The 14,562-nt window shown below is 42.0% G+C and overlaps 2 protein-coding genes across 2 annotated transcripts in view; one reads left to right on the plus strand and one right to left on the minus strand.

Moving 5' to 3' along the window:
* Window positions 1-14,562, plus strand: part of LOC309333228 (putative CENPB DNA-binding domain-containing protein 1) — a 387,332-nt gene that overhangs the window by 201,787 nt on the left and 170,983 nt on the right. The gene's annotated exons all lie outside the window — the stretch shown is intronic.
* Window positions 1-14,562, minus strand: part of LOC309333175 (inositol polyphosphate 5-phosphatase OCRL-like) — a gene marked incomplete at both ends in the record, with an annotated part of 71,861 nt that overhangs the window by 54,035 nt on the left and 3,264 nt on the right. The window contains 5 exon segments of the mRNA XM_081846575.1: window positions 4,628-4,713; window positions 4,910-5,011; window positions 12,004-12,130; window positions 12,133-12,170; window positions 12,253-12,380. Coding sequence (XP_081702701.1) covers window positions 4,628-4,713; window positions 4,910-5,011; window positions 12,004-12,130; window positions 12,133-12,170; window positions 12,253-12,380 — 481 coding nt within the window.

A 14,562-nucleotide genomic window follows, 5' to 3' on the forward strand; every position in this document is an offset into this window, starting at 1 on the left:
ACTAGGCTCCATAGAAAGGTGTTAATAAACAAAAGACTTGGTCAAGAATTTATATCTTCGGATAGAGTAAAGAAGCGAGGAGTGGTGATATATGCAAAAGAGAGCCTGTCACCTAAATTTTTATTCAAAGATGAACATGGAAGAATATTAGCAATTGAGATACAACATCAAGGAGAAAAGATTCTGATATTAGGAATTTATGCACCAAATGACAGGAAATCGGAATTTTATAAGAAGTTGCATGAGATTATGCTGGACTATCTGGACTACAACAACATCATTATGATGGGAGATATGAATGGGGTCGTATCGACTAACATGGATAAGTCACAAAATCAAAATGTTACAAAAGACGGCAGACTACCAAAGACCTTTTTTGAAATGACCGACAATATGGACTGGATTGACATTTGGAGAACCAAGAACCCCCTGGGAAGAGAGGGAACATTCTTCTCTGAAGCCCAGCTGACTTGGACAAGAATCGACCAAATATGGATAACTAGAGGTCTGGCACCCAAGGTTAGAAAAGTGGAAATCTGCCCAAAGACCTGCTCCGACCATAACGCGCTGAAGATGGATATGACACTCTTGCCAACCGGCTCCTTTAGATGGAAGATGAACGATAGCTTGTTTAGAGACCAGGAGATTATTAAGAAGGCCCAAAAAACTCTGAAGGATTATTTCGAAATAAATATGAACACTACGGTGGAAAAAAGAACTATCTGGGACGCAAGCAAAGCTGTGATGAGGGGGTTCTTGATACAACAGAACGCCGTAAAGAAAAGGACACAAAATGAAAGGAAAGATAAGATCTTGCAGAAAATTAAAGAATTGGAGAAGAAATTAAGATCAAATCCGAAGTCACAGCCGATTCTGAGAGAAATTAAACTATACCAAGCACAATATTCCAAATTGATAAACCAAGAAATAGAATGGAAGATTAAATTAATGAAACAAAAAACTTTTGAATCGGCGAATAAATGTGGGAAACTGCTTGCTTGGCAGTTGAAGAAGAGACAGAAATTAAATACAGTTACAAACCTAGAAATTGAAGGAAGAAACATTCAGAACCCCATGGAAATTAGAAAGTGCTTCCAGAGATACTTCAAAAAATTATACACTCAAGGGCCGCAAGATGAGGTTGAGATTAAACAATTTTTGGAAAGAAATGGACTAACAAAGTTGTCACAAAAAAACAGATTAATCCTGAGCAACAAAATAACACAACAAGAGATTGAACAAGCCATTCAGAACATGCAACTGGGCAAATCTCCAGGGCCAGATGGCTTGACTTCCAAGTATTATAAGACATTAAAAGACTATCTGATCCAACCAATGATGGAGGTCTGTAATGAAATTATGGAGGGGAAGAAGGCGCCGGAATCGTGGAAGGAAGCTTTTATCACATTGATACCAAAATCTGAAACTGAAAAGACACAACTCAAAAACTATCGTCCCATTTCCCTTCTGAATGTGGATTACAAAATATTTGCAGACATTTTGGCAAGTAGACTTAAAAGAGTTCTTAATGAAGTAATTCATAAAGACCAGGCAGGCTTTCTCCCAGGTAGACATATGTTTGCTAATACTAGGAACATTATTGACATTTTGGAACTTTTGCAAACAGACATAAATACAAAAGCAGTGTTAATTTTTATAGATGCGGAGAAGGCCTTTGATAATATTTCTTGGAAATTTATGAAGGGAAATTTGAAAGAAATGGGAGTGGGACGGGGGTTTGAGAATGGGATTGATGCAATATATTCAGAACAAAAGGCCAAACTGATAGTTAACAATGTGGTTACAGAAGAGTTCAAAATTGAAAAAGGAACACGACAAGGCTGCCCGATTTCCCCTCTGTTATTTATCTCGGTTCTGGAGGTGCTCTTGAACATGATCAGAGGGGACTGGTTGGTGGAAGGGATTCAGGTCGGAGCGAAACAATACAAACTTAAAGCTTTTGCAGATGACCTAGTTTTGACCCTGCAGGAGCCAGAATCTAGTACGAAAAGAGTATTACAATTGATACAGGACTTTGGTCGGGTGGCGGGATTTAAATTTTAAAAACAGAAAACTAAGGTGCTGGGAAAAAATTTGACAGACATAGAGTCAGAACGGTTTCAGAGAGAAACAGAATTAACTATGGTTAAAAAGGTAAAGTACCTAGGGGTAAACATAACAGCAAAAAACCTGAGTCTATTCAAGGATAACTATGAAAAATGTTGGTCTGAAATTAAGAGAGACTTGGATAGTTGGACAAAATTGAAGCTTTCTTTGTTAGGCCGAATTGCTGCTATTAAGATGAATGTATTGCCAAAAATGTTGTTTTTGTTTCAAACATTACAGATTGTGGACAAAACGGAGTGCTTCCGGAAGTGGCAGAAAGATATATCTAAATTTGTCTGGCAGGGCAAAAAGCCCAGAATTAAGTTTAAGATATTAACAGATGCGAAAGAAAGAGGGGGCTTTGCCCTGCCAGACTTAAAGTTGTACTATGAAGCCGCAGCTTTTTGCTGGCTAAAAGACTGGCTACTTCTCGAAGACACTGACGTACTGGACCTGGAAGGTTTTAACAATGCTTTTGGTTGGCATGCATACTTATGGTATGACAAAGTTAAGATCAATAAGGCCTTTAAGAACCATATTGTCAGGAAAGCAGTGTTTAATGTCTGGACAAAATATAAAGACTTATTGGAAAATAAAACTCCAAGGTGGCTTTCACCTCTGGAGGCTAAGGCCCGAAAAAGACCCAATATGGAGGCCAAATGGCCAAAATATTGGGAAATATTAGAAAAAGATGGAGACAATTGGAAATTGCAGAGTTTGGAGAAAATGAAGGATAAGGTGCGAGACTGGTTACATTATGCTCAGATTAAAGAAGTTTTTAAAAATGACAAAAAGTTAGGGTTCCAGGTGGAGAAATCGAAGTTAGAAACAGAATTGTTAGAACCAAAGACCAAGGTACTATCTAGAATGTATAACTTGCTGCTAAAATGGAATACACAAGACGAAATGGTTAAATCGGCTATGATAAAATGGGCACAGGACATTGGGCATAACATTATGTTTGAGGATTGGGAAAGGTTGTGGACCACTGGGCTGAACTTCACCGCATGTAATGCTCTGAAGGAAAATGTTATGAAAATGATATATAGATGGTACATGACCCCAGTTAAACTTGCCAAAATATACCATTCGTCTGATAATAAATGTTGGAAATGTAAAGAAAATGAAGGAACATTCTTTCACCTCTGGTGGACATGCCCTAAGGTGAAGGTCTTTTGGGAAATGATATATAATGAGCTGAAAAAGGTATTTAAGTATACCTTCACAAAGAAACCAGAGGCCTTTCTTCTGGGTATTGTCGGCCAGAAGGTGTTAAAGAAGGATCGAACATTTTTTATGTATGCAACAACGGCAGCAAGGATTCTCATCGCAAAAAACTGGAAAACTCAAGATCTACCCACACTGGAAGAGTGGCAGATGCAGCTGATGGACTATATGCAACTGGCCGAGATGACCGGCAGAATCCGTGATCTGGGAGAAGAGAAGATGGAGGAAGACTGGGAGAAATTCAAGATGTATCTACAAAAATATTGTAATTTGGTTGAATGTTAAGAAGGATGCTAGATTATAAAAAACTGGCCACCACTAAACTAGATTTAAATTTGATGATAAGTGAGACTAAAGAAAATATAAAATTTTTTTGGAAGAAGTGCTAGATTATATTTGAATGAGTGGACATGAGATTGTAAACAAGTTGATAATTTGTTTGGAAAAAATTTTTAACGATGTAAATGGGAGCGGGAGACGTGAGGGAGTCCAAAGAAGTGATGAAATTGTTGTGATAGAAGTAAGATCGTTTATTATGTGTGCATTTATATTTAAAAACTTTAATAAATATTTATAAAAAAAAAAAAAAAAGATGAGGCCTGAATCCCGATTGGAAGGGATCCAAATGGTCCGCATCCTCCAGGCGTGCCTGGAGTTGTTCAGCAACCACGCGCTCAATCACCTTGCCCAAGAATGGAAGATTTGAGACTGGGCGATAGTTGGCCATACTGGCCGGGTCTAAAGATGGTTTTTTAAGAAGCGGTTTGATGACCGCCTCTTTCAGCGGATCTGGGAATGCTCCCTCACAGAGGGAAGCATTCACCACCCCGCAGAGCCCATCGCCCAGCCCTTCCCGGCTTGCTTTTATTAGCCAGGATGGGCAAGGATCCAGGAGACAGGTGGTTGGTTTCACGCGTCCAAGCAGCCTGTCCACATCCTCGGGGGTAATGGATTGAAATCGATTCCATGCAACTTGACCAGACAGAGCTCTAGCACTCTCCCGCCCCAGCCCTGCTCCCACGGTGGTGTCTAGCTCCTTCCGAATATGAGTGATTTTATCTGCAAAAAACTTTGCAAAATCGTTGCAGGAGATCTTGGGGTCTTTACAAAGCCCCGGTGGTAAAGGTGGTTCCGTTAAATTACGAACCACCTGAAAAAGTCTCCTGCTACTATTTTCTGCAGATGCAATAGAGGCGGTGAAGAAAGATGAGCAACATCATTCCGACTAGACGCACCAGCTGCACCTAGAAGATGCAAGGTACTGGGATGTCTACCAGCTTTGTTCATTGCTTGCTGTCCTGGGCCGGCTGGATGCAGATAGGAGTGGCAGGTGGCACCAACTGGGGATCCCCCAAGGGAAGAAGGCTCAGAGCCAGGGAACTGGTGGGGGGTCGTCAGAGGGAGAAGAGGGAGCAGACTGTGAGCAAGAGGAGGTGTTGGAAACTGAAGAGGGAAGAGGGCAGGAAGATTCTGTGGCAAACAGCAGTCCAGAATCAGGACCTCAGTTTAGAAAGTAGCTGTGTGGAAACAAAGACTCTGAGAGAGGGCTCTCTGAAAAGCTATTATGTCTGCTCACCCAATGCAGTAGATATCTGGGGGTTCAGGGTCACAGTTCAGCCAAGGTTCCAATCCACTGTCTGGAGACTGCCCATTCACATTCCATGTCCCCACGAAAATCCTGCAAGGAAGAGAAGGATGTGGAACTGCAGGAATAGGACTCCAATCTGAACAGACATGCTGGTTAAATATGCAAAGACAACAGGAGTGTGCAAGGGCAGGCAAGATCAGGACCAAGAACAAACAAGTAATACCAGCCACTTCTTCCTCAGCTTAGCTATTCGGGGCCCCAAAGGAGCTTTGCTAATGAAAGAAAAAAAGCTTTTTCCTTGTATTTTTTAAGATGTGTCAGCCAGCTTGATATCTAAGCACTATCCCAGTAGCCACAGGCAACCAGAAATTCTTTGAAGGCAAGTGAGTTGGTTGATCTCTCCCTTCTTCCTTCACCTGGCAACCTGGTTTCCAGGCTGGCTTTCCGGGAGCAGAAAACCACCTCTCAGATCTGCTGTGCCAAGCTTGTTTGCTAGAAGATTACCCCGTAACACTCTTGTCCTCTTTGCAAACCTCCTAAATGGCTAGCCTTCTGTGTTTCCATGCTGGGCATGAAGGAATGGGCATTCCCCACTCTGAAAACAGCACAGAAATACAGCCTGTCTAGTAAAGGGGTAAAAAGAGCAAGCTAAACAGCCTCTGTAAAACAGTAGCATCTGAAGCTGCTAACCACATACTGATAAACATATCATAAAAGCAGACATGAAAAACAAATGGCCACTGCGTACTACTAACGGTACAAGGAAATAACCAAAGCAAAAACTTTGTCTGCAGTAGTAAGCTTAGCAGGAGGTGATTTTTCAAGATGGCGCCGAGGTAAGACGCTCTTATCGGAGCTCAAAGAGATCTTTTAGCTAAATGTTGCTGGCTCTCCTTCCCCTTTTGGATTTTATTTCCTTTCACCATTTCGCTGTGCTTTTGAACATCTTATCTTATCCTCCTCGGTGCCGGGACTTAAAGAAGCTAATGAAGCTTTAACGAAGGCTCTCAGACATTCCCCTCCGGGCATTAAGGCACTCCCTCCCAGTTTCTCGTCGACTCCTTGTGATAAACTTATTCCAAGGATTCTTAAGGACTTTTAATCGGCTTTTAACCCTAAAAACTACAAATTTATAAAACCACAAATTTCTCCCACCACTTCTAACTTCGTGGACCCCCAAACATCTCAGTTGTTTTAACAAACTGGGAAGAAGAGGGGGGTACTTCAAAGGAGTGCTAAAATTGGCCCCAGTTTTAAACTCCTCGCAGCAGCCCAGCCAGGACTGAATGAAAATTGAACGAGATTGCGACCTGAGAACCTTAGCACTTTATCACTCTATTTAGAAGTCTGATCTCATCGATCTCATCGACTTAAGAAGAATCTAGCAATGAGAAGAGCCAAAAGACTCAGGTGTCTTGATACAGAAACTGACACAGAGTCCTCTGGTTTCAAACAGAGTAATCTAGATAATTACCTGCTACCTCAAAAACAGCACGTATCTCCTCCCAAAACCTTCCTCAACTCTTCGCATGAAAAGACAATTGAAGAGATATCCCTAGGAATAAATGAGGACAAGGCTACTACTCCCATAACAGAGGCACAAGCACTAATTGATAGAAAGGTGGAGCTGCTAGAGGAATGCTGCCTACTGACTGCTCAAACAGTTCAAAAAATCTTTGAACAATTACAAAACATCTCCAAGAAGCTGGACAACCCAGATGAAAGGAGGCAACTCACTCCCTTTTTGCCATCCTTAACAAGCCCTGGAGATAAACAGAACAAATACAAATTTATGTCTCTAAACCAGCCAAAAACTAGAGGAAGCCCCCCTCACTCAATCAACCTGATACTGAGGCCATGTGAGATTGTTCTCCACATCTTTCCATATAGAGGGCCCCTACCTTATTGGGAGTCACCTTTCTGGGCCAGACATCATCTAAATCTGCTCCTTAGCCTTGAGGGTGGAAGTATTGACTTAAAAGCAGTCAAGAGGCTTACTAACGATGGATATTCCAAAAAAGTACTACTAAGATTTGGTAGCCATAGAATTCCAACCAAACTCTTAAGGGAAAAGGCTCATTTAGCCCAGAAAGGAATTATCCCGCGCCGACACTTTGAAGATATATCACCCAGACCATTGATTGCATCTAAAAGACAGAACAAGATGAACAAGGCCATTCCACCAGAAGCCGACATCTGCCCTACTCCCGTGGAAGAACCCAGTAGATGGGAGAAACCGCAGCCAGCTACCCGGAAAACCACGCAAGAAAAATCCAAGCTCCCAAACCATGCGACTGTAGCATCAAATAACAACCTCGCCCTTGACACAATAGACTGGACAGTCCCAGAAGAAGAAGATCTGCTGAGTAACTTTACCAAGCTACCAGATAAAGAACAAATAAACATACTCAGTAAATTGACGAAACTACAGGCCAGATTGACCGAAATTCACCAACTGGGTCAACAAAATGCAGCAGAAACAACACACAATCAAACTTTACACTTACCAGCTTTTTCCCCAAAATGCATAGTCAAAAAGAGAGCTACTAATGGAACTTTCAAATGTATAGATGCAGAGCTTCAAATCCAGCCGCCTTTAGAATATGAAATGGCAAGGAAAAACTCCAGTAATGAAACCACAAATTCCTGGCTGAGATATCAAATATTAGCTTCAAACGAAATAGGTACCCCTACTTTAAGTACTACAAAGGACCTTAACATTGCCGAACAAAAGATGACCTCCAACAGACCTGACACACTGAGCTCAACACCAAATGAGGCCAAAGAAATGGAAGTAGAGACTAAAAACAGTCCAACTGTCCATAACAGCCCACCAGCCACAGAAATTTCTCAGGAACAAGGAACAGTTAAGGAAGAAAATCAAGAAAGGGAGGAAATTTCAATTTCCCGCACTTTAAAAAAGAATCTAAAAGATCCACCACTATGTTCCCCACCGAAAGCAGCGACAAATGGCTGTATCTGCACAAGACAAAATCCCTCGCTAGACTTAATAACAGAACTAGAATGACTAAATGCTGTCAACCAGCCACCAACTCAAAAATGGACCCTACGCTTGCTGTCCTGGAATATCGCAGGGTGGAGAAACAAAGGCGGAGACCCAGACCTAATGAACTTCTTTAAAGATTTTGAATTAATACTTCTACAAGAAACATGGTCAACTAGAGATATCAAAACCAATGGATTCACCTCCTATACGAAACCCGCATTGAAAACAAACACGAAAGGCCGGCCGAAAGCAGGGTTCTGTTGTATGATCAAAGACAACTTAGGGTTTGAAATCAAGCAACTAGAAGAATGCTTACCACTTGCACAAGCTCTACTTTTAACCCAAAACAAAGATCCCTTGCTACTTGTAAATGTCTATATCCCCCCAACTAAAAACAACAGCAGCAGTGAAAACTGGTCACAACTAACCTCTTATATAGAAAATTTGACCGATAAATACCCAAATGCCTCACTGATAATAGCAGGTGATTTTAATGCCAGAGTAGGAACCAACAATGAACAACTATGTAGCAAACTAAATTGGAATACTGATAATGATATCGCACATGCCCTGAAAATAGGACGATTCTCCAGAGACAGGGTTGTTAACAACGAAGGCTTACGCCTACTTGAATTATGTAACAACTTTAATTTGCAGATTGTGAATGGTTCAACAAAAGGCGATAGAAGCGGGGAGTTTACATACTTCTCCCCCCGAGGATGTAGTGTCATCGACTATATTCTTGTCCCTTATAATATTATAAATTCGATCATGGACTTCAAAATTGGAACGCGCACTGAAAGCGACCATCAGCCATTATCGTTGTCTATTAACTTAAAGGACGAAACCAAAATAACTAAGTATAATACCATAGAACCTTCTCAATACAAACAAATGACCCAATTAAAATGGTCCCAGGAAATGAGTGTAGCAGTGGGGCAAAAACTTACAGCCAACCTGAGAAAACAAGTATTATCCAACTTAAAGATCACTAATTTCTACAGTGATATTCCGAAAATTTATAATGAAATCTTCCAAATGTTTGTAGAGCTTAGTACTCCACCTAAAGTTTGGGTACTTAAACATACCGCTAGCCCTTGGTTTGATGATGAATGTTTCCAGCTAAAAAGAAAACTGCGCCAAACATTTAAAAATAATCGCACCAAACTAGAGCCCTCTTATCTTGATGAAAAAAGAAAATATCATTACATTCTGGCTGAAAAGAAACAGAAATACGCAACCCAAAAATGGCTACAATTATTTGACTCAATTCAGAGTAAAAACAACAAAGCGTTCTGGAACCTAGTGTATGGAGGATTGAAAGCCGAAAATCAACTAACTCTACCACCAATTGCAGAATCCAAATGGTCCCAATACTTTACATCTGTATTTAACAATCTACACAGTGAACTTAAAGGAAACGAAACCACTAAAAATAAAATTATTAAACTCCAGGAGTGGCCAAGGGTAGAGGAAGAGGAAATTAGAGAGATAGTTAAAAATTTCAAATCGGGGAAATCTCCTGGGCCAGACGGTCTACCAATAGAATTATTTAAGACCTATATAGATTGGTGGGCAGAACCCTTAGCCCAACTGTTTACGCTTATAGATAAATATGGGATCATACCTGAGACATGGCTAAGATCAATAATTATTCCAATCTTTAAAAATGGCGACCCAAAAGAACCAAGGAATTATAGACCGATAAGCCTTCTATCAGTGATAGGGAAAATCTACGCTAAGCACCTCTTATCTAAACTCCTTACCTGGATGAAAAATCTAAATTTACCAGGGAAAGAACAAATAGGTTTCTCCAAAGGTTGCTCCACACTAGACCACTGTCTTATACTTATGCATCTGGTTGAAAAATACAGATCCCAAAGGCAATCTAAGATATATGCTGCTTTTGTAGATTTTCGTGGTGCATTCGACTCAATTGACCGCCCAAAGTTGTGGAGGAAACTCGCAGAATTAAAAATTGATCAGCGCCTATTGATTCTAATGCAAAATCTACACTCTTCCAATACCTGTCAAGTCAAACTTAACATCAAAGGTCACCTTTCATCAGACATCCCAATCTCGAAAGGGGTAAAACAAGGGTGTATTCTTGCCCCCTTTCTATTTAATTTATTTTTATCAGACTTGCCAGATTACCTTCAAAAAATAGAATCACATGCCCCTAAACTTAATCAGAAACCAGTTCCTCTCTTACTATATGCAGACGATGCTGTCCTACTATCCTTAACGAGCTTGGGTCTGAAACGTCTTATATCTTCACTGATTCTCTATTGCGAATGTAACAAACTCTCTATAAACTATGAGAAGACAAAAATTTTGGTCTTCTCGAATGGTTGGAAATTAGAGAAATGGAAAATAAGAGGGCAAGAAATCCAACAAGTGAAAATCTATAGGTATCTGGGAATCTTATTCCAGAGCAATTTAGGGTGGGCAACCCATCGCACAAATGCCATAAAACAGGCAAAGTGCATCTCATCAGCAGTTGCCCGTTTTCATTATCAGAAAGGTAATCAATTTATTCCTGCGGCAAATCAGATATTTCAAACAAAAGTGCAATCCCAGATATTTTATGGAATCCCGCTATGGGTCCAAGCATATAACAATGATTTAAAAAAGATTCACTCTAGCTTTCTGAGACGTATTCTTGGACTCCCAGCTACGATCAAATATGAAACAATGTGTGCAGAAATAGGCATACACACAATGGAATATTGGGCATGGTCCACCTCAATAAAGTATTGGTTACGCTGCCACTTTCGCTGCCCTCCATCAAGTCTGCTCGCTGATTTGCTCAAAGACTCCTATAAATCAAGATGGTATCAGCACCTCGAAAAAAAGATTGAATCTTTAGGCATCGAGCTGGAGCCCCTGTACAATTCTAATGAGCAATATATTTCCCATAATATCCTAACTAGACTAAAGGATGTCGAGAGACAAAATATTATGGCAGCTGTAAACAAAATTTGCTCCCCCATATTCTATGAATTAAATATCTTAGATAGCAGAGCCAATTACGTCACTAAACTAATAATCCCAGCCCAACGTAGGGCTTTTATGCTGGCCCGTTTGAATGTTTTTCCCTCAGCATTTGTCAGGGGAAGATATCAAAACATTCCTAGAAACAAGAGACTCTGCAGATGCTCTATGAATGTCCCGGACACTGTAGAGCATATTCTCCTTCATTGCCCATTGTACAGTACGCTCCGTCAACGCGTGCTGTCCCCTCTTTTGGGTGGTCTGGAACCGCAGCAAGGTGAATGTGTGGGATTCTACCTATCCGACGTTGACCAAAGGGTAACGGCGGGGGTAGCCGAGTTTTTGGTAGCAGTCCTCCAAGGAGCAGGTTAACAAGGAAAACCATTGACTCTATATGTATATATATATATGCATTTAGCAAACTGCTGCCTTTTTATATATATTTCAAGGCTTTTATATGTTATTTTCTCTTTTAAGGTTTTATTTCCATAATGCCTAATAAAGGTTTGATAAAGTAAGTAAGTAAGTAAGCTTAGCATTATAAGGATGACCCACACCAAGTTTTTTGGGGGGTGGGTCACACCTCCCTGTCCTCCAGCACAGCTTCTAGGAGGAGTTCCAAAGGTTTTGCTTCAGTTTTGGATTAACTGCATCTTGTCACAATGTCTGAAGCTGCACAAACCGCTTCATTTGAACCATGGCTCATTGAAACAAGCCAACTTCCAATCATGGGTTTACAAAGCTGGTAAAATTAACCACCATAGGATCTGGACACACCAAACTGTGGTTAATTTAAAATACAAGTGGAAGCTTCCAAATAGGCTTAGGGTGGGGGAGAGGTGTGCAAACCTGGAGGAGAGGCTGCCGTCCTGCTCATAATATGAAGCCACGGTTCAGTATGTGGCACCAAGGAAAATTGCCCACCACAGCTAATACTTTCCATTACCCACCCATGTGGCCTGAGTGAACAGGACAGACTTTGCCTGGCACCCAACAATAAAGCTGTCATGTAGATGTCGCTTTCTCCAGCCCCAACTCTGATACAGGTTCCACTGGTGTTTGCACTTTTGCATGATCTGACCTGAAATTCTGGGTGTTGACATATTCCTTCTCTCTCTTGGTGAGGACGTGCTTGATGAGTCCCTCTCTCTGTCCGGACTGCGTATGTGTGGAAGGCACAAAGAGCTTGCGCATAGTGTGGGTCATTGGGGTTGCTTCTTGCTCATGCTCTCCTTGTCACGGATACGCCTCAGGGAGATGAGAACAGAACTCAAGTAGTCCTTAAAAGCAAGGAGGCGGGAGGGCACAGTACACCTCTAAGGCAACTTACAGCCTGCTTGGTGGCAGCGGTGGGGGTGGAGGCTCCCGGCGGGCACTCATTTGCTGATTCTGCAGGTTTCTTTCCTTCTCCATGAAGTTATCCTCAAATCCCAGAATTCCGGAGAGAAGAAAAGACTTCTGAGGTTAGAGAGGCTTCAGAACCGTTTGGGGAAGTTTCGGGAAAGGCACTTAGAAAATACTTAACTGCAGGAAAATGTTCCTGCCTCCCCACAGCACCACATTTGTCGGACAATTGCCTCTCAGCTTATGCATGTTTAGGAAGGATTGTGGAGGCAAGAGGTCCTCCCCTCAAGGCCTTTTCCTCTAAAGGAGGTAGACTGGTCTTCTCCAATCCTCTGGCCACTGCTGAGTTTTCAAAACTTGCTGGAATATTGTGTGTAGCACCTTAACAGCATCATCTTTAACAAAATTTAATAGTTCAGCTGGAATATCATCAATTCCACTGGCCTTGTTATTAGCAGTGCTTTCTAAGGCCCATTTGTCTTTGCTCTCCAGGATGTCAGGCTCAAGGTCAGCAACCACACTACCTGGGGTGTACGAGACATCCATATCTTTCTGGTATAATTCCTCTGTGTATTCTTGCCACCTCTTCTTGACGTCTTCTGCTTCTGTTAGGTTCTTTCCACCTTTCTCCTTTATTATGGTAACCTTTAGTTCCTCATTCTTTCAGCTTTAACCCTTTTCCCGCCTCTATTAATAATTCTCTGTACGTCGGCCAATTTCCTCTCTTATTAAGAGGTTTTAATGCTAATTCTTCAACCGGTGAAAGCCACCATGGAGTTTTGGGGTCTAAAAAATCTTTATGTTTATTCCACACTTTTATAAGTGTTTTTCTTCTTATATGATTATGAAAACCTTTGTGTGTTTTTTATCTTTCCCGTACCATAAATATGAATGCCAACCAAATCTATTATCATGTCCTTCAAAATCTATTATTTCATCTCTCTCTAATTTAATCCAGTCCCGAATCCACGTGATGCAAGCTGCTTCATAATGCAATTTTAGGTCTGGAAGGGAGAAGCCTCCTCTATCTTTAGTATCTATAAGTATTTTGTATTTTATTCTAGGCTTTTTCCCATTCCAGGTAAACTTAGAAATATCTTTCTGCCAGTTGCCCTGCCCTCGCATGAAGTCTTGGGTTTGCAATTTTGGGAGAGGGAAGACTGTCTGCGGCGCTAGGGAGTGGGAAGGCTGGCAAGGCCCCCTAGATCTAGAGGCCCTAGGCTTCAGCCTACTTAGCCTATACATAAATCCGGCCCTGCCTATGTCACAGTGATCACAGGCCCATTGATCACGTGCAAGGCATTCTGCATGTTGGGAAGGAGCCTCCTGTTCTGGGCCAGGTGGAAGAGTGACACCAGCAGAAGACTGGGTGGTGGGGTCGAAGCTGATCCCGGGGAGCACGTGAGGAGTCAAGGCTTCCCGCATGAAGGCCTCGCTTCCCCTAGAAGTCCCTGCCTCCTGGTCTGTGTTCGCTTTCTTCTTCAGGTACAGCGCCAGCATGTTCTGGATGGTGCACCTGCTTTAGGGGGAGAGCTTGTAGAACTGGCCCACACTAGAAGACTAGCCATGAGACGGGTGAGACTCCTGCAAGGCGTCCCCAAAGTCAGGGGAACATAAGCGCATTTGAAGAGCTTTGCTGGGTGAGGCCAAGGCCCATTCAGTCCGACATCCTGTTGGCATAGTGGTTCCTTCCAGATGCCCGTTTTTGTCGATTCATGATTGTTTCTATTCATGATAGTAGGAGGGCAGTTATATGCAAGACTGTATTCAGTAATGTTTGTGCCTGCAAAGCTTTTGGGATAGACATACTCCGACACTTCCAACCAGTGCCCCCTAACTTCCAGCTGAAACAAGGTACCTTTTTCATACCACAAATGTTCTTCACTGGTGAACCATGGCGTCTCAAATTCCAGGGGAGCCCTGTACGATGCCAAAATTCAGTGCCCCCACGCCTCTCAACGTCCATTCAACATCATAGTTGTGGTGTCCCCTGTGGGGCCCGCAAGGCTTCACGCCAGTGTGACCAAACCAGTTGCACTCCCCTAAATCCACGTAAATGTTAGGAGGGGGATTTGTCCCACTTAAGTTGCACTTTATAGCTCAAGAGGGCCCCTCTGGCTGATAATAATATAGTAGCACAGGGGACGCATCACAGAACAACTTGCAAAGCAAAATGACATGTAGCTGGTCCACCACAATTGCAATATTATTGCATCAATGACCTGCAAAAAAGTCTGCAACAAGTCACTGACTGAAGTAATAGTGCCGTAGTGGGCTGTAGTCCAGGCACAGGCAA

Source organism: Podarcis erhardii, assembly GCF_964252035.2.
Source record: "Podarcis erhardii genome assembly, chromosome: W".
NCBI classification, from domain to species: Eukaryota; Metazoa; Chordata; class Lepidosauria; order Squamata; family Lacertidae; genus Podarcis; species Podarcis erhardii.